General features: G+C 43.2%; 1 protein-coding gene across 1 annotated transcript; it reads left to right on the top strand.

Moving 5' to 3' along the window:
- Positions 1–10,929: 10,929 nt before the first annotated feature.
- On the top strand, positions 10,930–20,522 carry neurl1b (neuralized E3 ubiquitin protein ligase 1B). Its single transcript, XM_068585481.1, has 6 exons — positions 10,930–11,137; positions 15,161–15,405; positions 15,495–15,828; positions 16,999–17,739; positions 18,984–19,109; positions 19,618–20,522. Exons 1-6 carry the CDS (start codon positions 11,107–11,109, stop codon positions 19,863–19,865), a joined length of 1,725 nt encoding a protein of 574 aa, XP_068441582.1. The 5' UTR covers positions 10,930–11,106; the 3' UTR covers positions 19,866–20,522.
- Positions 20,523–23,612: the final 3,090 nt, after the last annotated feature.

Genomic DNA, 23,612 nt, shown 5'->3' on the forward strand with positions numbered 1-23,612 from the left:
AATATTGGATAATTTCATCCTTTGTTGCCTGCATTATTATTAATAGTAAGAATATGATTATTATTATTATTGTGAAACCTTTGAATATCTATAACTAAAAAAACCTCACTTTTAGAGAAGCTGGAATCAGCAAATGTTTTGCATTTTTGCTTGATGTATGATTTAAACCAGTCCTTAATGACTGAGTTTGGACTACCAAATTCATTTGCAGTATTCCCTCCATAGCCTTTCATTGAATATTTATACTTGAAGTACACCTTTGAGCCACACGAGGGAGCCTGAATGTTTGTATTTTTGCGGTAACTGTAGCCTTATGACATTGAATCTAATTTGAAAGGCTAGCGTAACTTCCAAGGAAAAAAAAACAGAGCCTGTTAACTCTTCATAAAAGCATTTATTAAAGTATTTAATATGTTTTCAATATGCACATATATTAAAGTCGTGATGGAAGTACAAATAGTGTGAAATGTTTTCTGCATAAAATAGCTCCTTTTAATAATGAAACCAATTCTAAATTGGGTCACGATGGTTTTAAAAAGGGAGCCCCCAAGGAAAAAGTCGTAAAACAATTAACTGATTATGAAAATAATCACCAATCAATCGCTAACAGTTTCAGCCCTTATTATTGTTATTATGATTATTGTATGGTTTCCCTAAACCTAACTTGTGTATTCAGCAAAGTGCAAGTAAAGCACTCAGAAGTTCAAATCCAATCTGATCCGTTTGCAGCTTAAAGGCCGACAGCGGACCCCAGATCTCTCTTATCATAACCTCAGCTTCCTCCTTTGAAGTTCCAGTTCAATAATGTTTCCTCCCTGTTTTGTTCCTTGTCTTGTCTCTGGACTTCCAAGCAGGGGAGAGGGTTTTGGCATCCATAGAACTATGAGCCGGATGCTCCCTAAATAAATAAATAAAATGTGTGGAAGCACATGAAAATGCTATCAGAGACAGAAGAACAATCGCTGAAAAAAGGCCACATGTAAGTGAGAACCATATTGTCTCTTTAACTTGTACATGCGTGTTTGTGGAAGTGTTTAAAAACAAGCTTACTATTCTGGAGCTCAATCTTTTAGCCCCCTGATTCAAACCCAAAGAAAAGGCGGAGCCGTACTAGACGTCACACGCAGCAATTTTGCCTCTGTATTGCTTCATGTTGCTAATAATCCTCTGGGAAATTAGATACACTTTAGGAAAGGAAGTTCTCATATTTACAAGTTCCCAAAATAGCCTTGTCACCCAGCACTCTCAGTATATCAGTGTCCTACCCGAAGCGGGGCCCCCGCAAAAGTTTCCCACACGTGTCACAGGCCAATGTCACGACAAGAGGGCGAGGGAGAGAGGAAGAGGGCCAGGGAATGGGAAGGAGGTCAGATTAGCTTTAAGGAACGGCAAAGCAAATATTGAGTAAGATAAATAAGAGCTCACGCTAGAAGGAGACAGGGGTTACGGCAAAGGGCGTGGATGGTGCTTGACTTCATGGCAGCGGAGGGACAGGGAGAACAGGAAAAGGGGCACAGATGGGCGGAAGCACTCAGCAGCGTAAAAGCGCTAAAGGTGAACCGCGTGTCTGTGAAATTGACCTCGCTGTTTCCCCCTTCAAATGAAAGGCGAGGGTTGCGTAATGGGGTGTTCAAGGCCCCCGCAGTTTTGTCTTTTATCTCGTGGATGACGGATTGCAGAGCTGTAATCCTTACCTGCTGCGTTCCCAGTTGTTTACCTGTTTGAGCATATTAGCCGCATACTTTACATTGTAACGTCTCAAAGTGTCAGGGCCGTAAGATCCACTTGCAGGGTTCCCATTGGCCCATGTCCTTCCCATGACAGTAGTCTTTGATGTCTGGTATGCGGCCCGTCTAAGGAGTGAGCCTCTAGATAGCAGATAGTGTCCAATCCAACACATTGCTGGATTCTGACAGCACAGGAACTATCAGTTACAGTTGATGTCACTTACTGGCAAACCACTCGTCAAAGGCCTTAGATTAAAGTCAAACATGTCTTTTGATAATTGTTCCTTCACTTATGTTTGACCTTTATAGTGAGGAGTGATGTATGTGCAGAGTTGAACATTAGAAGGTTGTTTTCTCATCTGCTGAAGGGGGAAAGTTTGGCACAAGCACGGCCGTTGTCTAAGATGAAACTTACAGAAACATTTATTGAAAACTGACTTTTCAGTGAACTCGGAGACATCTTGTGTCCTGTTGGGAGAAATCTTTGCATATTCATGAATAAATGAAGTCAGATGTCATTTGAAGGAATGTTAACTGTAGATCATGTTATACGTCCAATGTAAAATCATGAAGGCTTTGCATATGAACGTCCGTAATACTTTTAGTTGGTTATTGTTTTGGATGTATTATTTTGGAGCATTTTCGATTGCCTGCTATCAACATGATAGATGATGGCTGAGCCGGCAACTTGCAGCTAACAGCGCAAACAGTCTCTACCTCAGGAGGGTGGGTGGTACGCGCAGCATTAGCGGTGAACTTTGTATGAGGTCAGTGTCGAGTGGCATCCGTGAGCCAGTCAGTAGGGCCCGCCACCATGCACCAAAGCAAGGAGAGGCTTGGATGACAGCATAGATGCAATTTTGTATACTCCTCTAAAATTGTAATCTGTTTCTATAAAAACACGTTAGTGTCTTTAGAATGAATCAGCCCGGCTCTGTTCATCAACCTCATCAATAATCTGTCAGAGGGAGCCTGGTCATTTGCTGCTAATCTGTCTCTGCTTCCTGGTTCAGATGCAGCCGCAGGGCTGCAAATCTGCCATGAAGAAGAGCTGTTTCTCCCTGTACTCCATTTATTGTTCTTATTTACAGTCTGGAAATCTAATGATAAGACACAGAGGAACACAGCAGAATTTATATATATATATACATATATATATATATATATATATATATATATATATATATATATATATATATATATATATATATATATATATAATATATATATATATATATATATATATATATATATTTATATCAGTAGTAATTCAAATATCAGCATATGAAGAAAGAAAGTGTTTTCAGACCATTTTCATTTGATGTGAATCTTTGAGACATAGAGAGAAGAAATACACACATTATTAGTTTAATTTACAAAAAAGACTGAAATATGATAGATATACAGTGTGCATCTCCCCTCTCATATTGTCAGAATTTGTTATGGTGACCAGTGATCCTGAAGTGAAACCTCAGGTACTGGAAAGAAGGCAGCCTTCATGTGCTCAGTGAAGGTCATCCGCCCAGAACAGAGTGGGAGCTCGCCGAGGAGTCGGCACACACCTCAGCTTCAAGCCGCTCCTTGCGAACCAGGGATGTATGGTCGCTGTTTCCCTGGAGACCCGGGACTAACATGACCTGCCCCCTAATTACCGACGCCCACTGGAGTCAGCGCCGAGGCAGGGAGCTCGCCTCATCTCAAGACCCTTAGCAATATGTCTTTGACTTCTTGTAACTTTTTTTTTGGGAAATATACGTGGAGGAAAGATGCGTGAAGGCAAAAGCACAGCAGCGACTTGATGGCTGGAAAGGACGTGACACAGGCCTGTGGGAGGCTATGCTGCCATGACTGTAGAGCGAACCTGACAGGTAAATGGGAAAAAAGGGCTCTTTTGTTGAGGACAGGTGGTAGAAAGACTGTGTCACCTTCATCGCACGATTGACATGGAGTGAAAGAATAGTTGGCATGCAACATGAATTGAGGCCACGCTGTCCGCCTTCATTAAAGCCTTCGCAAAGGGAGTTTAAGGCCTTGAAATTGCCCTTGACAACAAAAGAGCGGAACGTTATTGTCGAACCTGCTTGTATACCGCTGCTGGTGCCTTGAATGTCTTTTATGGCAGTTGACGTGACTCGTGCACCCAGTGCTCTGGAAAGAGAGGCTCGATTATGTCCACCAGAGGGTCAATCATATGTCCTTCATAACGATGCAGAGTCCTGCGGGGAACAAAAACTGCTTTGTATTACAGCCACTGTTTTAGTTTGCTCACAAGTTATTTTGTATTTCATCTGGGGGATCCGCTATTGGAGGCCTGCCATGATTAGAGTGCTGGGACTGTGACGACATCACGAAGAATAAAAAGAATCGCACATTCCCACAGGGAGTTCCATTATTTGATAATACCAAACGCTCCGACGCCAATGAATTCTGCATTGACGAGACGAACAAAGTACCCTCTGTGACCTTCGACATGGGCAGACCACTACAGTTTGTCCAGTCTGATGTTTCTGCCTTCTAAGGGAAAATTGGAGCTGGACAGCCTCATAATCTGGTCGAAAAACATCCAACGGGAAAGCTAGCAGAAGGTTACCATACATACAGCTCAGGTCAGCCTCACTGTCTGCAGCTACCAACTGCAGAGGAATGGAAAAAGGTTTTAGTAGAAATATGCGATTATGTAATGTAGTACCTGCAGCTCTCCGTTATCCCTATATGCCCTTTCCTTTGGGACTGTGAGACAAAACGGGCACTCAAAAATGGCCAGTATTTAATATGACAGCTGCTGGCTGTTGTTCTTGAACTTCTCCCACTTCGTGGAAACATTGTAATTTTTTCCTGAACCGAGAGACTTTGGGGGCTTGGATATCTTTTTTAGCATGCCGAGTGACTGCACAGGATAATAATAGCAGAAGTATTTTGTGTCATAACCCCGGGGCCTTCGTGGGTCGCTGAGTGCTTCGTGGTCAAGGTCTGCATACCCGCGGGGATCGGCTGTGTGTAAACATTTTGTTACCTCTAGCAACGTGTTGGAAATACTCAAATCTAGATTTTTGGAATGGTGCCAACTTGGGCTTTACATCGTGTTCATTTTCTTCTCTTTGTTTGTGACTTGAGGGTTTACAAAGGAAATACTTTGTGATTGTGCGTGTTGGTTAAGTGTTTACTGCGTTGTAATTGCTTCTGTACACTTTTCACCCTCGCACTACATAATACAGACCGAAATCTGGGTTTCACTTTTCAGGAACATTATTTCGAATATACTGCTGCCTTAGTTCGAGTGAGAAATGATCATCAACATATGAAAAGAGACTCATTAAAACGTTAAAATGTCTGTGGCTCAAAACCCCAAAACAGAGCTGCTCAGCAGTTCCCCAAAACCACTCCCATTTCGCTAATGAGATTTTGGATTCTTTTCTTCCGAAAATTTGAGCGTAAAACAATTTAGAGGTTAGAATTTGGGACCCCGAAGGCAAATCCTGACAAGCCTTAAATTGCCTGGGAAGAGATTTCCTTTTGAACTGTGTCATAAATTCTAATGATGTTTAATTTTGATCCTCTTAACTATAGGTTTGTTGTTTAATATACCACAAGAATTCCCTGCTTCCCCGTGGACGTCTGACAGGATTAATGTGAATATGGCAAGAGACTGTTTTTTTTACAACTGCGGTGCAGCAGTGAAATGGTGTGGGTCAACAACATCATCTCTCTTTAAAATATTATCCCACAAAACACACATTTATACAGAAATACACACACCAACATGAAACTATTTCCATATTTACACACACCTCTCTTTATTTAGCATTATATACATCTCTTTACAAGACGGCCTTCTTTTTTTTCTTCCTGTTTTTGAAAAACAAATAAAAATATACGGCTTTACCTTGTAAATTTTAATGCTCGGCCATGAATGTCTATTCCTGCCGTGCGCCTGGCAGGCCGTCTGGAGTGAGCCTGCTGCTGTTTGTGTGGAGTCATGTTAAAAATGACAAAGACCTTGACATAGACACCCGTAAGACCTTCCTGTTCCTCTCTGGTCAGAGACTGGCCACCGCTCAGAGTGGCGATTAACCCTCCCAACTGTATAATTCCATGAATTTTCCACTGCATCAAGCATGCATACTGTCTAGTCAGTGCTGAAAAGATGAAAGAAAAAGCAACACATGAGGATAGAATTCTTGCATGAAGAATGTTTGTCCTTTTGGACCACAAGTATGAAGACGGATTGCTCCATCTTGTAAAACAATAGACGACATTATCGCTTATTTGGGAATACCTTCATATTGCCGTGGTCATAAACTATACGCTTGTGTCTGAAGCCACTGTGCAAAAGGCAAGAACAAGCTGGTCGGGTTGTTCTGGGCCAACAGCATTTCCTGCATCTCCTTCGGTGTTGCATCCGCTCTTCATCCCAGAGAAAATCCAGACAATAGAACAGATGGAGGAAGAACACTGTCCGCATCTGGTTAAATGGATTGAAAGGCCATTTTTAGCATGTCTCCCACTGACAGAGAGGCCTAAAACAACATTTTAGTGGAGCCGTGCCACTATTTCATCTTTTACTGACATAAACTGAACACTTTTTTTGTTATCAAAGGACAACCATTGATTTACTGACATTTTAGTATACTGTGAAATGCTCAATTATAGCTGAAAAGATATTCAGACCAATTTTCTTTTTCAATGCAGCCCCTTGACAGTTTCCATTGTGTTAGCTTAGCAGGGGTCATTTCATGTGAGGGCCTGACATGTTACGTAATGTCATGATTTAGACTCCTTCAATGGAAAATGAATCAGGAAATTCCTCGCATCACAGTCAATATCCGTGTCCGTTATCATTTTCATTATTAACAACCTGCCTACCAACAGGAAGAGGGGACTCGGTCGTGGACAAGAAGAGTAGACAGAACTTTTAAAACTAAATATGAATTGAGAAAAACTCTTGACGGATGATCATAATCTGACAATGTCTGTAATCTTCACTTGTGCTTTTTGGGTGTTTGTATGCAAAAACTGGAGTAGAGTTTAATCATAAAAGTTCATTATTGACCTGGAAAAAATATTTTTCCTCAAAACGTCATCCTCTCACTGGACCTCAAACTGCAAAAAGCAGTCACAGTCTTCCTCAGTGGATGAAGTTTGCTCTGTTAAACTGAGCAACTGATCTACTGTTTCTCCACGACAACCAAGCTAACTTCATCCGAAATATTTGTAAGTATTTACATTGTTTTCTCAGCACATAAAAACATTCTACACCAATTGTCAAGTGACTGCATTGCTGTGCGGCGCTCATACCAGTGGCAGTGCTTTGTTTCATCACTTGCCAGTGATTCCCTTCATTGAGGTGATGTTTTTATTTGACTAATATCTGAAACCAAGCATGCATGCATTGGTTCAGCTCAAGACTGCCACAGCACTCTCGTGATCTGAGGATTTTAGAAATCAGAACAATCTGCGAGGGCACCGAGCACATGGCAAGAATTTCCATTCAATGGCTCCAACGAAAGACACGTTCTGCTCTGATGCTTCGATACAAACCTTCTTCAACTCAGTATGTTCCATCATCTCTGTGCGATGGTTTTGTGCAACATTTGAATTATTTTTGTGCTTTTAAAAAGCAGATTCTTGACTCAAATGGATTCTTAAAGGGGCGTTGCTCAGGATTAAACATAGATGGAATATCATTTTTCACAAATGTTTCCAGTGGTGCCTAATCACGTTATCTGAATGACACCTTCATATCTACACAGTGGGTCCTTTAGTCTGTTATGTTGCGCTGCCATGTGCTATGGAAGTCCATAACCACAAGACGGCCGCAGTAATGCCCAGCCGCGGTAGAAGGAGTGAGCGTCGGGGGATGCAGTCGGATGCGATCTGCAACTTCACCGCTAGAGTCCACTAAATCCAGCACGCTGCTCCTTTAAGAGTCAATCTAATGAAAAGACAAGAGCGCTTATTGAAAACAAATGTGAATGCACTGGAGGAAACGGGGCTCGAACAAAAAGAGGTGACCAGAAAAACATTGTTGCATGAATGTGGCTCATTGTGTTGGCCCATGTGTGTTTGATGGAGATGGCTGTGTTCACATTGAAGGTGGGTATGACTCACTTCATCCATTAGATCAGTGACTGGGGTTTGGACAGCAGCCCTCCCCTGATACTGAGACCACTGCGTACAAACTTTCCCAAACAGCCATCTGCTCAGCATTGCTACACTGCTTTTGAATCTTTAAAGATAATTAAAATCCTGCAAATGTAACACTTTGCTGTCCAAGACCCAGTCGCTGCGCTGCTCGGCATGGCAGCAGTCACACTGCTACGGGCCAACTTTCCTTGAGCAAAGGAGGCATGTCTGCCCTCCTTCTCTGGAAATAACTTTATTCGCTGTAGGGGCCCTCATGAGATTTCTGCTTCACAGATGCTCTATACACAAAAAGGGGACAGTATGCATTATGGGAGCACAGTGATGCTGTCTGCGTCCATTTACATCAAAAATAGACGCAGCTGACAGTGTGTCGTACTGTATGTCCTTCACCTAGTTTCGTTGGTGGAAATCCCAACTCTTGTACCAATCATCTTCCTACTAACGAGTCACACACAGAATGCATGGCTCCCTACTGCAGTGGGGGAATTAGGCTTTGATTTGGTTCCACGGGAGTCCAAACCAACAGCGTGGGCTCTTTCACAGTTGGCCTCCACAACTCCTTCCAGAGACGTCGTTGCCCCTCCCAGGCTGTCGTGCAATCAGACTGACATATCTGTGTTAACAGTGTCCAGGGGTCAGGGCTGAGGGGGACGCCGGGTTAGGAGTCAGGCTGAGTATGAAGCAGTCCGCTGACACGCTTCCTAAACTAATGTGCGTTGTTTAACGTTCAACTGTCCTCAGACCATCTGAACACACTGAGAGAGTTCTGACTGCATATCAGAGAGCACCAGCGGTGCTTGCTTTTCATAGTTCATATTTTAGATTTTGCCTGTGTGTGCCAAAGGATTTATTGTATTTCTTTGCATTTTCTTAAAGTACACATGTTTCCAGAAGGGACGAACCCAAGCACTGGCTCGAGATTCACCATTCGCTTTTCACATTTTTCTCGTGGGCTGTTCTATACTTCCTTGGCATTCGGTTTCAGTTGGTTGCAATCTGCATCATCACTGCTAGATGCTGCCAAAATCCACTGACGACACCTTTACACTGAAAACAGAACAAACAAGAAAACACAGGAAACCTTAAATGAATAGTCTGACATTTTGGGAGATAAAGTCAGACTCTCTTGCAAAGAAACGATGGACACTACTCATTTTTTTGCCTCTGTAAATTTTCAGTATGAGGCTAAATCCAGCAGCCAGTCCGATGACTGAAAACATGAACAACAGCCTGGCTGTGTCCAAAAGTAAGAACATGCATTCTGTGGCTTCCTCTAAAGCTCACAGAGTAACATGTTGTATCGTTGTGATTTAATCCCAGTCATGCTGTTTCTATGTGGTTCATGTTTATGATGCGACAACTCAATGATTAAGGTTTAGGTACGAAAGCAACCATCATGGTTTTGGTTCAATTAAGGACTCGGTTAAGGTCAGGGGAGCTTCATCATCATGGTTTAGGAAATGATCGCGGCCGTGCACTTAAAAATAATTACGACATCCACCGCCGGTCGGAGACGAGAAACGAAAAGCACTCTTCTGTGTTAAAATCAGATGATTCGAATCGGAAACACGCCGACACACTTGGATGTGCCTTGACCATTTCTCTGTGCTGTTTGACGTTTCTGTAAACATTCAACGTCTTAAATGTTTGTGCTGATCATCTCGAGCATATACAGTTCCTTCCCTTTTGAATCAGATTCAGCGCAGTAATCATTATGCGTTCATTAACACCCCGTAGTCTGCCTTCAGGCTGTAAAGCCAGGCCTTATTAGGGGAAGCGGCACTTGTTCCTGCTGCTCTGCTGTGTTTACGGGGAAAGCTTGATTGCAGACTCCATCGCAGCCTCATATTCACTTCCTGTGTTAATCCCCTTTGCTGTAGCAGATCTTTCGTGTGAGGCAATGTCGAGGGCGTGGGGGGTGAGGGGGAGGGGTCCGAGGGGGATTTAACTTCTGCTGTGCTTCACCCCAAACACCATTCACCCAAGGCTCATATAAAGAGCCACCATATCCTGCCTAAACAAACAGCATTGAGGACGTAGAAACAAATGCTTTTGTCTTTGAGTTATATTTAGTGCCGGCCTGCCTTCACCCAAACGCCGTCTCTCACGAGACTTGTTTGCCCTCAAACTGAGTGAGATCACGTATGACTATTACAGCTGCAGAAGCACTTTGCTGTGTGTGATACGGATCATGTCTGTGTGTGGTCAGCCTGCATACACAAAGCAGAACGCAAGTTCCTCCTTTGCGATACGTTTTTCCAATTAGTCCCAATATCGAGGAAGATTCATGTGCATTTTTGCACCTACACTTGCATGTGTTCTCACTGCTTAAGCAGCCGGCTTTGTTCGGGATATTTGACACCCCGGGCCTCTCCAGTTCACCGCTAAATGGTTAGATACGCTGTCCCGGCACTCCCTTCACTGATGCTCTCAGTGCTAAACCCTGCAGGCCATGGCTCCTCAGAGAGTAGTGTAGTCCAGAAGACAGGAAACAGCTTGAGAGGAGACCAGCAGTCGCGGCTGTGGGAGGGCAGAGGATAGGGTGGGAAATAAGGGGGATTTCCTCATATGGCGCTTGGACTTGTATTTAACAGTGTGCAATGCATATCTGTGTGGCGGTGAATTAATGTCTGATAACTGCCTGTGATGGTCTGTGGGAAGGACCACTCTTTTGTAAATTCTGCATCCAGATGAGTTCAACCCTGTTCAGGATGTAAAAAGCAACCGGATCAATGATCTCGCAATCATTTCCAATCTTATCAAAGTTCGCGGCATGTTTGCGTGACCCCGTCTGCATATGTGCAAACACACTGTCTTCCTTTAGATTACACATCCGCTGCAAGCATGATGTGTTTGTCCTATAGGATGCACTCATTAGGCTTCATCGCAGGCCCCGGGTGAATAATGAAATGAATTATTCAGAGGCTTCGCTCTTGAGGGGGATCTCTGCTCACTGTGTCTTTAAAGTCGTGCAGAGGGGAGCTCCGCTACAGAAGGGAGGGGGCTGCTGTGCGCCAGTTGGAGGTGTCAGCCTGTCGCAGCGGCTCGAGCTTGACATTAAGAGGAGCGCGTCCACGCTTCAGCGGGGAGATCCGTCGCAATTTGAAGGCACCCATCCTCCGATTGAACTGGTTCCAGGCAGATACCCGTCAGACCGAGGAGGATACATGGATGGACAGAGAGACAGTGCAATCGGAATTAACTTGTCAGCCGGTGTGAGGACTCTCTGGATGTAATGGGGAACACGACACCTAAACCTTTAATAGGTGAGACTCGTCATTATTGTGTGATTCACGAGGCTCGCGATGCACTCACGCGAAGCGGCGTCTGCGCGAACCCGCCTGGGAGCCAGAGACACACATGGCGGCTCCGGACGCGCTCCCCATCACGGGGCGTCCAAACAAAGCGCGCTCTGATCATGCACTTTTCACTCATTACGTAAATGCATTTCATCTGGATATTCACGATAATGAATGTAAACAAAAAAAGGAAAAAACAAACAAACAAACAAACAAGAGACGGAGTAGGCAAATGTAATTGCGACAATTATGACCACCACCACATAAAGTCGTGAATATCTTCAGTGAAGCTCCTCTGTTACTGTTGACAGGGATCCATCATCACAAACACGTTAGTTTGTTTTTTGACAATTGATATTGAGTATTGTTTTAGCAGTAAAATACTACTCTTAAATGCATCCCTGTTGTTGATAAATGGCTCATTTTTTTATGACTTAAAAAGACCGCAGCCTGTGCATTCAGTTTATGCTTTTTGCACAATCAGATTGTTTCTGTAACTGTGAATCTGTCTTATATTTCAGACACGATTTATTATTGTGGTGTCTGTTTAAAAAACAAATATCACTATACAACAGTGTTTTATACATGGATAGATAGAGTATGCAGACTGCATCCTGATGGGAAATTGCAGTCTTCCAGCAGCCAAGTCGTACATGAATCCCATAAGAGGGGGACAAATAAGAGCTCAATAATGAGAAAAAAAACCCTGAATCCTATAGAAACAGTCACTGCAAGATCATTCTCTTATAATGCATCTGCTATTCTGCTAGTAAACTATTTTTTGCATGCGAATTGATCGGCAACAAAAAGTTTTTGCATAAAGCACTGATAATGAGCTCTCAGAATATCATGTTGTCATGCCACCTACAGCACATTACTTGACAATCAGTTCCCCATGTCACTTTGATTTAATGACTGTCACACTCCCACGCCCCCAACAGACCAACTCAGTGGCGTGATGATGTGGTTGCTGCCACCAGAGCCAGCTGACGTAGGGTTTGGACTGAGAACACTTAGTCACAGAGGAGCAGTGTGGGTCTTTGCGTGCACTGTATGGCTTCAATTAACATTAAATTAATAGAATATATGCGTTTACTGGGTGTTTGTTAAAGAGATGCTCACAATCAATCACACAGTGGATTTTCATGGGTTCATATCAAACGGTAAAGAGTCATTTTGCAGGCTTACGTGTGATGAAGTATAGCAAGTGACCTCACCAAGGTGTCGGCCCCCCCCCCAAGAAATTCATGTTTTGCAATTCGTAGAAGCAAAACAGAGCCTAAACTATAGAGGCGCATGTCTTGCTCACTGAATGAGTTTATACATACAGCCTAGAGATATGAGAGAATAAATAGTCATCATCAAAGATAAGTCTGACGGATGCACATAATCAGTTTTACATTTCAAAAAGCCTTCCTTGACACGGCAGTGGGCCTTGTGCAGTCTTATGATTGCATTTATTTGCGCGATTTCTTTCATCAGGAGAGACCGTGTTCCCATAACGCACAATTGAACCTCAAACGGTAGCAGAAATATGCTTCTTGTGAGACTTGAGACTGAGCTTTGCATGAGGACCACATTTGTGAACCTGAACAGTTTTCTGTGTGGACCTCCCAAAATTCACTTTCAGTCTTTCCCATGACTTTCCAGTCCTAACTACTAAAAGATGTTTCTGGTTGTGTCCCATCTTTTGCTGTTCTTGTGGATTTTGGTGGTCCATCATGCAAGCATCACCTACACATTGTTACATTATCAGTAGGTCTGAGTAGTCATCGCTCTCTGGCTTCTACATCTCAAGCCTAAGCTTGGGTTTTGGGTTTTTATATCCTTTGCATTCAAGTCACAGAGCTGAGCGACGCATTTTCCGAAAAAATAATCAACCAGAAAGTTGTTTGATGACACTTACAGCTTTTCTGACGGTACCTCCAGAAACATCAAAGACCATGTGGTCTGTGCAATGAAGAAAAAGTATGAACCTTAACAATATTTTCATTTCCAGGAAGCTGGAAATGACCTGCATCCTTGCTCTTTTTGTGCAACAGAGTTTTGCTTCAATCAAGCGCAAAATGAAATTATTTGACATGCCCCGTCGAGTTTTCTTGTAAACAAACGAAACATTTAAACTTGGTGTAATTGTGTGTAACCTTGAATTCAAACAAATGTATTTAAATGCCTTTCTTTCCCCATAAAGTGTTTGCTGAGCATATTTTACCCATGTTCAGTCGCCATCTGTCTTCTGGTTCCTTGCCTTTGTTGACACATTGCTGCATTTCCTAGCGCATTACCACCGCCGTGGTGTTAAACCATCGACAGGGCCGTGCGTCGCACGTGTGCGTCCTCTTGTTTGCACAAGGCAAACAAAATGGGGACTTGTTAACAAAAGCAACAAAAAAAAAAAAACACTTGCACAGCGCTGCCAGAGGTCAAAACCTCTGCACGGTATCTTTAAATTTGTTTCACTTTGTACAATGTTGTGCTATTTATACAACCAGAAAGTTAAAAGGGTTTTTAAGAGCAGAATAGTTTATAAACAACCTACTGTGTTCTTTCAAAGATCGCCTGTGACTCCAAGGAAATGTTAATAGAGGCACAAAGTTAGGCTATTCCTCATTGCATGACCTGGTGGGCTATGCCTTTCATCTAATAATGGCAAACAAGTGTCTATAACCGTCTCCGCCGCCTTTAACTGCTGAGTCCCAGTGCGTCGCTCTGTCAGCGAGGCAGTGAAGCCTGAAGCCCGTGGGTCGATCCTCAACTTGTTTTTCTCCATGATCTTTACCTAAAGTGCATTTTACTCCCATACAAAGGCAAATTCCAAGAAGAAGAAAGGAAAGGGGTACCATCACATCGTCTGAGATGTTACAGATGTTCTCACTGCTGCTTCATAGTTTAGAATATAATCAGTGATAATGTCTAATTTAGGAAATGTACTGTGGAACATTTCACTGAGTTATTGTCTTTACACCAGATCACAGTGAATTTGAAAGAGAAATGTAATCACTCTGTGGCCCCGGAGGCGAGTAGAAACAACGCCTCCCTTTGAATATTACTCTTTACCATAAACACCCATCTACAACTTTCATTTGATTTCATACAAACCCCACACAGTCTCTTTTAAGCAAATGTCCACTGTGTGTCGTTTGATTTCTGATCCTTGCTAATTTGCTTTGCGATGCTTCATGAAGAAACACGTCTCCATAGCAGGACACTGACTCCTGTGAAGATGGGATCGAAGATTAAGCCTTTTATTTGGGTGTATCTGCACTAACTAGGCGCTGCGTGATTCATTCCACTTCTGAAGATAACTGTGGAGGAATGAAAGAGGCTATTCAGGGTTTGTTTATGCTGTAGGCCAAGGGTGTGTGTAGCCCATAAATAAGAGGAAGGCTTATCGCATCTGCTGTCGACTTTCTGTTGATTTTCGTTGTTGTTGTGTTTTCTCTCGACTGTGATGCTATTAATGTTAGCACAACTCAAATATATCAGGATTTTACATAAGCTAAATGTCCCTTTTGTGTTTCCCAGTGATATATGCTCATGGGTTTTGTCTAAATTTACTATGTGTTATTTCTGTAATATAAATGCTGCATATGGATGCGGTGAGAAGACTGATTTGGATTTGATACAGTTGTAAATGTGGGTTGCATGCTCAAAGAGACTATTTAATGTACTCGGGGAGAAAAGCAGAGGTGCTTTATGGGGCCAGTGCTGGAAAGGAAGTGCTTGAGACTGTGGGCTCCTTTACATAACTGGCCTCTGCCCTCTAAACCAACTGCCATGGACCACTCGCAAACAAGTTATTTTGCGCTGATTTGTCCGTCTCTTTTTCCGACAGCTGTTGTCGCTAACATTCCTGTTTTGACCTTGTCTGAGTCGCATAAAAGCAGACCCACTGTTCGCAGACTACGCTGCTGTCCAAATTGGTTGATCAGGTTGAATCATTGACGGCTTTCTTCTCTCTCACTGTGCCTCCTATCGCGCTGCCCACAGATGCAACTCTGCAACCCCGTCCGGTGGCCAGCAGGCAGTACTACAACCTCCCTAACAATGGGGCCGGTGTGGAGAGACGAACGTCTGCGGCTCCCGTCAGCATCAACATGGAGTCACCTCGCTTTCACCCCCACGCCAAAGGCAAGAATATCAGGCTGGATGGGCAGCTTCGCCGGGCCACACGCAAGAACAGCTTCTGTAACGGCATCACTTTCAGCCACAGGCCGGTCCACCTCTACGAGAAGGTGCGTTTTTTTCGACCCCGTATTTCTCTTTTTAACTGCGAGGGATGAAGGGTGCAAACGTTCAATTTTGATTCATGACATTCATTCAGGTGCGTCTTCGCCTGAGTGGGGTGCACACTGGCTGGAGTGGAGCTCTGCGCTTTGGTTTCACCAGTTTGGACCCCAGCGAATTGGTCGCAACAGACATCCCCAAGTACGCTTGCCCAGACCTGGTGACGCGGCCCGGCTACTGGGCCAAAGCTCTGCCCGAGAGACTGGCCTTGAGGGACAACGTGTTGTCCTTCTGGGCCGATCGCCACGGGAGAGTTTTCTACAGCATCAACGACGGAGAGCCCATCCTCTTCCATTGCGGGCTCAGCATCGGCTGTCCACTGTGGGCCATCATAGATATCTATGGCATCACGCAGGAGGTCACGCTGCTCGGTAAGCACTTCCTGATGTTGTTTACTTGCTCCGCCGAAATGACTCCCATAAAATACTTATTGTTTTTCTCATGACTGCGGCCGAGAGAGGCGAGCAGAAGGGGTGGGAACACCCTTCACAACTGACTGGTTATGAATCTGTACACAATCCATCATTAAATTTAATATACATCTAAAAATACAAATTGGTGGAGAAACAGTCATCCAACAAGCCACGTATTTTGACCATGCCTTTGACAACCCCAAAACCTCAGGAACTTATTTTTATAGTGTCAACACATTCACAGCTCATTTCAGCAGCTCAGAAACCAGCTTCGACATGAATGCTGTAGTAGGAGTAGGTAGTGACGCCTCAATGATCCGCTATCTGTGTGACAAAACTTGTTTGTGAACCATACCATAGATAAACAGGATGTGCACCACCCATCTCAATCCACCCTGAACACCTCGCTCCTAACCGCTCTCCACTCTCTTACGATCACGTTCCCATCGCTTTGTCACTTTCTCCCTCTTCCTTCATTTCCATCAGCCTCTCCCCTGTGGTTCCCTCTCGTATTCACTGGGTGTGTTTATCTTCAGTCTGACAAGAGCTATGGCCATGTTTGGTCAAGGCGGCAGATCCCAGGAGCCTTGGAGGGGCCAGTGCACTCAACTGCTCCGGCATCACTAGAAATAGTAATAAAGGAATGCATCATAAGTCAAAGGGGGACTACTAGCGCCAGACTTCTTGAGCTGTCCTCTGAACCCTGTGAATAAAACGTGATAGTTCAGAGAGCTGAGAGATGGTAAGGAAGAGAGGAAAGTATTTGTGGGTGACTGTTAAATAAACTGCTTACTAAAAACTATTTATGACTACAAAACATCCCAGTTTGCTTATGTTTTACAGATTATTAATCAAGTGAGAAAAGAGCAGAATAAAGTTATGAATTAGTAGCAGTCCTGTGATAAGCCTATAAAAACAATAGCGCTCATAGAGCAGAAGCAGACATCAAAGAGTCTGTGGTAACATGTAGATAGCATCTCAGCATCCAGCTTTTCCTCAGGCGTCATAAAAGTCAAAAGCACTTTATGGAATATGCAAGAGGAACTAATCGAAGTATCCTGAGCTTATTTGGGACAGATCCCTATCTTACTATGTCACAAACGTGTTTGTGCATATTCTCCACCACAGAAAGCACGTTTGCTGAGAGTGTGGGATCCAGCTGCCTGAGTGCGGCCCGTCTGAGCGCCTATCTGCCTCAGAGCAGCCACGACTCGGCCAATTACAGCAACAATCAGCTGGAGAACAACCAGGCTGCTGCTGCCAAGATGGCCAACCTCCAGATCAATAACTACACACAGCTCATCCCCTGCTGCTCCTCCACCTCCTCCGCCTCCACACTGTCCTCATCTGCATCCACTGGATTCAGCACCCCGAGGATCGTCCGGGGCCTCCCTTCTTCGCTGGACAATGACTTGCACTTTCACCCCGTCCGTGGCTCTGATGTAATCCTCTCTGCAGACCGCTCGGCCGCCTGCATCCACTTTCTGGACAGCACTCGGACTCTGGTGTTCAGTGACCGGCCGCTACATGTAGGCGAGACTTTGTACGTGGAAGTCGGCCACTTGGGCCTCCCCTACTTTGGAGCGCTGTTGTTTGGTTTAACGTCCTGTGACCCGGCTAGTCTACATGCCGGGGACTTGCCGGCAGACCCCGAAGTTCTCCTGGACCGTAAAGAGTATTGGGTCGTGCATCGGGGATTCCCCATGCCTTGCTCTGGAGACGTGCTCAGCTTCAGTCTGATGCCCAGCGGAGAGGTGCACCACGGGGTGAACGGAGTGGGACGTGGCCGGCTGCTCTGCGTGGACTCTTCTCAGGTCCTGTGGGCCTTTTTCACCCTGCACGGGGCTGTCAACAGACTCAGGATACTCGGTAAGCTGAGTGCATTTACAGCAGCACAGAGAGGCGATGTCATGCATCTAAACCCCACATAGTCCTATTTGGTCTATTATTGTAGTTATGAGTTGAGAAGAGTGTGACATTAGCATCACCTAAACGAGGCTTTAGCTTCTTGAGTGTGTGCTCCTTTGCATCTATTTCAAGAACAGAAATCTGAACTTTGGATAAAACCAGTTTCTTCTTTCATTTTGTTGACATATTAGTCAAATGTTTTTACAGATGGATTTTTTAATATCTTTTTTTATGACTCCATAAATCCAGAAATGATGCCAACGGCCATGAATAATGTTTTTTTTTTGCCATGTCTTTAGGACTAAAATGTTCTGCAAATCATGCTATGAATGAAAAACCTTCAGTAAAAACCGATATATGTATAATATATATAAATATAAATGAAACTGGAATGTTTGGTGTTTACATGCTCGTGAAGTGGAGATTTCAGGATCAGAGTTTCATATGTTTTGAAGACACTGCAGGTGGATGCGGTAAAAAAAAAAATATTCATCACCATGAAAATTCCCCAGTTGATTACTTACATTAAAACATGCTTTTGGATTACACATTTTTATTTTAAATATACAAATAACCCTTTAACTTCAGTTAACTTTGGTTGAATTTGGGAGAAATCTACATTCAGAAATCGACAAAAGTAGTGAATAGCCCTAAATCTCAAAATTGCCCAGTGCATTAAAAAATAATGTATTAGCCTCTAATGTCTCGTCTTAATGGACAGAAAGGAGAGTGCCAACACAGTTTGGAATTAGCTCTCTGGAAGAAAGTACATATTTCCCAGGATGTCTAACTTTGACTTCTATACTGAAATGATAAAAGCCCCCAAAGGACATTAATTATCATCAGTCTATTATTGAGTCTCTGCAGCCCCGACAGTAATTTTCTCCCAGACTAAAGGAATGCATCTGAGTAGCATGTGCCTGTTGTTGTGACCTAACTGTCCTAAAGTCCCACTACTCCCACATAAACTTCCATCAACTCAATATCATCACCAAACGGAAACTAAAAGAAACAAATATTCATATCTAATCTGACTGGCAAAGGTTCTTACAGTCTCACGTTCCACTCAAACACTTCAAGGACTTCTTCAAGGACTCTGCGTTGGAATGATCTCAACTACAGTTAAATATACACTTTGTCTGAAAGGCACCTTTAAAGGCTCTACATGAATGTGATTATCATTTGTGTTAATGTTTGTGACACAGGAACTCTGCAGTCCAGTCCTCCCTCCACATCTCCCAGCACTTCTCAGAGCAGCAGTCCAGATGACAGTGACTCAGACTTGGCGTTCAGTGTCAACAGATCCTCCTCTGCCTCTGAATCCTCTCTGGGTAGGTTCCCTCATGTTGACGGCCGGCCTTCGGTGTGTGTAGAAACCCCACAATGTCCCAGCAGGAAGGCTGTTTGGGACCGGTTTAGAGGTGAAGGTGCTTTTTCTTGTCCCAACATTAAAGTGAATTGAATACTTTTGGGCCGTCGGTCGCACAAAGATGACGCCAACTTTCCCTCTTGGAGATTGTCTTCTGATGTCACATATATTAATCAGGAACAAAATCAGCAGCTTAATTGATTATAGAAATATCTGTTTGTTTCAGCCCCAACACATACTGTTTACGTGGAAATTTATATTTTTCACTGCGCATAAATAATAAAAAAAACACACTCCAAAACACAGACGAGGAACACACATAGAATATAACATAAGAAGGCAACAGTATTGAAGATCTGAACCTGCCATACTCTTCCCACAACAATAGCAAGAACAAAAGAGTTACCTGTGTACAATGCGTCCACGTCTGTTCTATTTTCAACGCTTGTGTTTCCTTTCTTCTCATCCAGTGACTGCTCCCAGCTCCCCTCTCAGTCCCCCAGTCTCTCCCACGCTCACCGCCTCAGAACTGCCCTCTGCTGGTAAAAACGGAGAATGCACCATTTGCTTCGACCAGGACGTGGACACGGTCATCTACACCTGTGGACACATGTGTCTGTGCAATGACTGCGGGCTTAAGCTGAAGAGGCAGATCCATGCGTGCTGTCCGATATGCAGGAGGCCCATTAAAGATGTAATCAAGACATACCGGCCATGATGGTCCAACAAACGGCTGATGTGACTTTCCCCGCTGGATGCCACCTGCGTCTCCTTCTCAGGCTCGGTTAGACATGGATCTTGGTCCCAATCGGAGGATTAGCCACACCAGAACATAATTGTGCCTATATTTCCATTTTATATGGGTGAATCATTTCAGGAGATGCTCTTCATACACAGAGCTGTGATGGAGCTCATCTTATTACATGGACTGCTGCAGGAGCTCCTTCGTATTGTCTGAAAAAGAAGAGACGTCTCACGTGCTCCTGTTTTGTATTTGCAATGTGATGTCTCTTACGTCACATGTATTTGCTGACATCCTGCTGTCAATATGTTGTCCTTAACCCTATTGTAGATGTACGTGTGCTTCAGCAGAATATGTGGACCCTAGTCTATGACTTCTAGTGCCTTAGATTTTTTTGTCACATAGTGTGTCCAAGTAATTATGCTAACAATCCTAGCCATATTTTCAATGTACAGTAATACAAGCTTGTGGTGAAAAAGACACACGGATACAGAATTTATGCAATAAAAGGTGTAATAGTAAGTGGGTAGATGTAAGTGTATGGTAAGTGTGTTCAGCGGCTTGCTTTGAGAAAAGTGTCTTCGTAAAGTACAAAATTGAGTAACTGGATTTGCACTTTGAGAGATTAATAAACATGGAATTAGTATGATTAAAATGTGTGTAGTTTTGTTAATAAGATAAGGACCAGTGAGCAGGAGTTAAGATTGCACTAAACTGAATACCTCTGCGCTCATCCCTCTTTTTCCAAGCGTGCCGGAGAGCTGACCTTCAGTTAATGTAACAGAGTGAACGACTGTATGAAGAGGACCGGCTTCATGTGGAGATATGAAGGTCTCATTGTAAGATTATCAAACACAATATTATATAAAGAACATTATGTTCCATTTCTCTCAACCAGTCCCCCTAAATCCTGCACACTTTGCCTTTTAAAGACTTATTTTTTCCATCATAATCCCTTTTATATAGTCCTTATAGAAGTTTTCTTTTTCCACAGGAACACAGGACCTCTGATAGTAAAGAATAAAGCGTAGTGTGTACGGTAAGTTGAAGTGAATATAACATATATCTTTCACAATAATATTTGCTAAAACAAGGGCATATTTTCTTTAATTCAATTCAATTCAGTTTATTTTGTATAGCCCAACTGGGTCCAACTCCAGACAGCCACGGTCCATAAAAACTTGAGGCAAGGAAACACAGAGGCTCCCGGAAAGGAGTAGAGTTAGTAATGTGCATTGAAAGACAATAACTTATCCAGAAGGAGAGAAGAAAGGAGAGGGGAGATGAGAAAAGAAAAGAAAGAAGAAGAGGAAAGGGAGCTCAGTGTATTCTAAGATGCTCCCAGCAGTCTAGGCCTATAGCAGCATCTCGGGGCTGGAGCAGGGCTAACCTGAGCCAGCCCTAACTATAAGCTCTGTCAAAGAGGAACGTTTTAAGTCTACTCTTGAATGAGGTGACTGTGTCTGCCCCTCTGACTGAAAGTGGAAGCTTATTCCACAGAAGAGGAGCTTGATAACTGAAGGCTCATGCCCCCAACCTATTTTTTAAGACTCTGGGAACCACAAGTAACCCTGCGTTCAATATACGTAACTCTCTAGTGGGGTAGTATGGCTCTGTAAGCTCTTTAAGATATAACGGTGCATTTCCAGTTAAGGCTTTATAGGTGAGGAGAAGGATTTTAAATATATTTAAATATATTCTAAATCTTACAGGAAGCTAGTGAAGAGCGGCTAATACAGGAGTAATATGATCTCTCTTTCTAGTCCTCGTTAGTACACGAGCTGCAGCATTTTGTTTAATCTGATAACTATCAAATGATGTGATCAACCATCGAGTGACCGTTACTTTAGGTTATTTTATTTGTACAGGTAGACTCGGTTTGCATCAGAAAGCAACGCGTCCATCCCGACACATTGCAACAACATAAACATGATGATAAAAGTACACAAAGCTACAGATTGGTGCGCTGTTATAATTATAATTTCTTCACCTAAATTATGGCTGCTGGAACAAAGATTTCTATAACGCTTTGTTCTACATTTGTGGTACTAAATTCCTCCGTGTGTAAGGGAGAAGCTGAAATTCCCTGTGGAAAGGGTGGGAGTCGTCCTTTTATCCAGTCCAGTTATCTGTTGTAAATGCCTGGTGCTGGGACTCTGGGCTGTGACTCGCCAATCAGCCTACTAGACCACTTAGCAATCTGATGCAGAGAGTTTCCTTTCTTTAAACATCGTTTTTTCAAACCATAACATCAATGAAAAGATCAAATTGATTCAATAAAAGTAGGATCATATAAGGTCATCATGGTTTTTGTCAATGTGGAAATAGGACAGGTTCCCTAAACCAAACCAACGCTGGTGCCTCTTCTTGCACACAGCTTCACAGTTCGCTTCAAAGTTCAGTTTTGAGTTGATAATTGTACTAAGAAAATATGTTTAGTGGCAGATATGACTAGGTGAGGTATTTTCACGATGGCACGCGGTGTTTACTGGCTTCTCGGGACGTGGACAACTTTGCCGCCGGTGAAGCCAACGTTTAAATCCACAAAGTGTGCCCAGCTTTTTAGAAGCAAAGCTACCAACATGGCCCCAGTGTTTTGACAGTGTAGTCACCTCTGTTGTAATCATAAGTGTGTTTATGTCTGCACTTCCCAAAGACCTGTCACTTCATGCTGAGTTATGCAAAATCTAATCCCTTGGGCCGAAAGTAAAACTGTTTTTCCTCACGCAAGTTGACTCGTGTAACAATTTACTGTATCACACAACCACAGTGCACCAGTTCATTTTAGACTCATTCACATTGACTGACAGGAACGCACAGTTTCCTTTTAATAAAAGTGATTAAGCAGTGTGTTGTGTGAAGAGTGTAATTGAAATGTTGTAGTTTGAGAAAGTGACTGCATTGTTGCTCCATATAGATATCCATGTATAATGAATGAGGTGCCAAACTGAAAAAGTGTACAATTATTTTTTTCTAAATGGCACAGTGGAAACTTGGACAGAGCTGTCATGTTCTGCCCGGCCTTTAGGCCATGGCTTTAATTTTGCGTCACTCTTTCATTATTTCCTGTTTTATTTTGGTACATTGGCCCAATCCCAATGTCCCCCCCTCCCCTGAGGCCTGAAAGGCCCAATCCCAATTACCCACAATTCAAAGCAATGTGAGGTTAAACACGGAGTTGCCAGTTTAAGCATGGAGACCCATGTGTTCAGCCTGGCGTGTTACAATTTGATGGAACACAAAAACACATGAAATCAGAGGAATGGAAGAAGAGACAACAGTACACAGACATATTAATTTTGTCTTTGAAGCTCTTTTGACAAAAACGACTAAATTGATTATTTGAAATTACCTGATCTCGTAAAGAAAGAGCCTGGGAGACTTTCGAAACCCCGGAGTAAGGAGTATAAAATAAATACCCATACGTCACTAAGGCTTTAGGAGACATTGGGATTATCTGGTCTGTGTAGGACAGCCTTTCAGTAAAGAGCTTGTCTTTTTTAATCTAGTGTGTGTCCTGTGTCTGCTATTGAGTCTTCGTTAAACCCTGAACCGTTACAGACAATTAGTGACTCCAAACACAATGTTTCTCCAGCCGTATCACATATAGGTTAGCCTTCATGTACAGAAGCTTTTATTGAAGAGAAACACTCTCAGACTTCCAAAAAGAAGGCATCAGATTTAAAGTGTAATCTCTTCCATCAGCAGCGACCTTTTTTTTTT

This window comes from Clinocottus analis, unplaced genomic scaffold (assembly GCF_023055335.1).
Source record: "Clinocottus analis isolate CAN_PGR_092001 unplaced genomic scaffold, fCliAna1.0.p SCAF_10, whole genome shotgun sequence".
In the NCBI taxonomy this organism is placed as follows: domain Eukaryota; kingdom Metazoa; phylum Chordata; class Actinopteri; order Perciformes; family Cottidae; genus Clinocottus; species Clinocottus analis.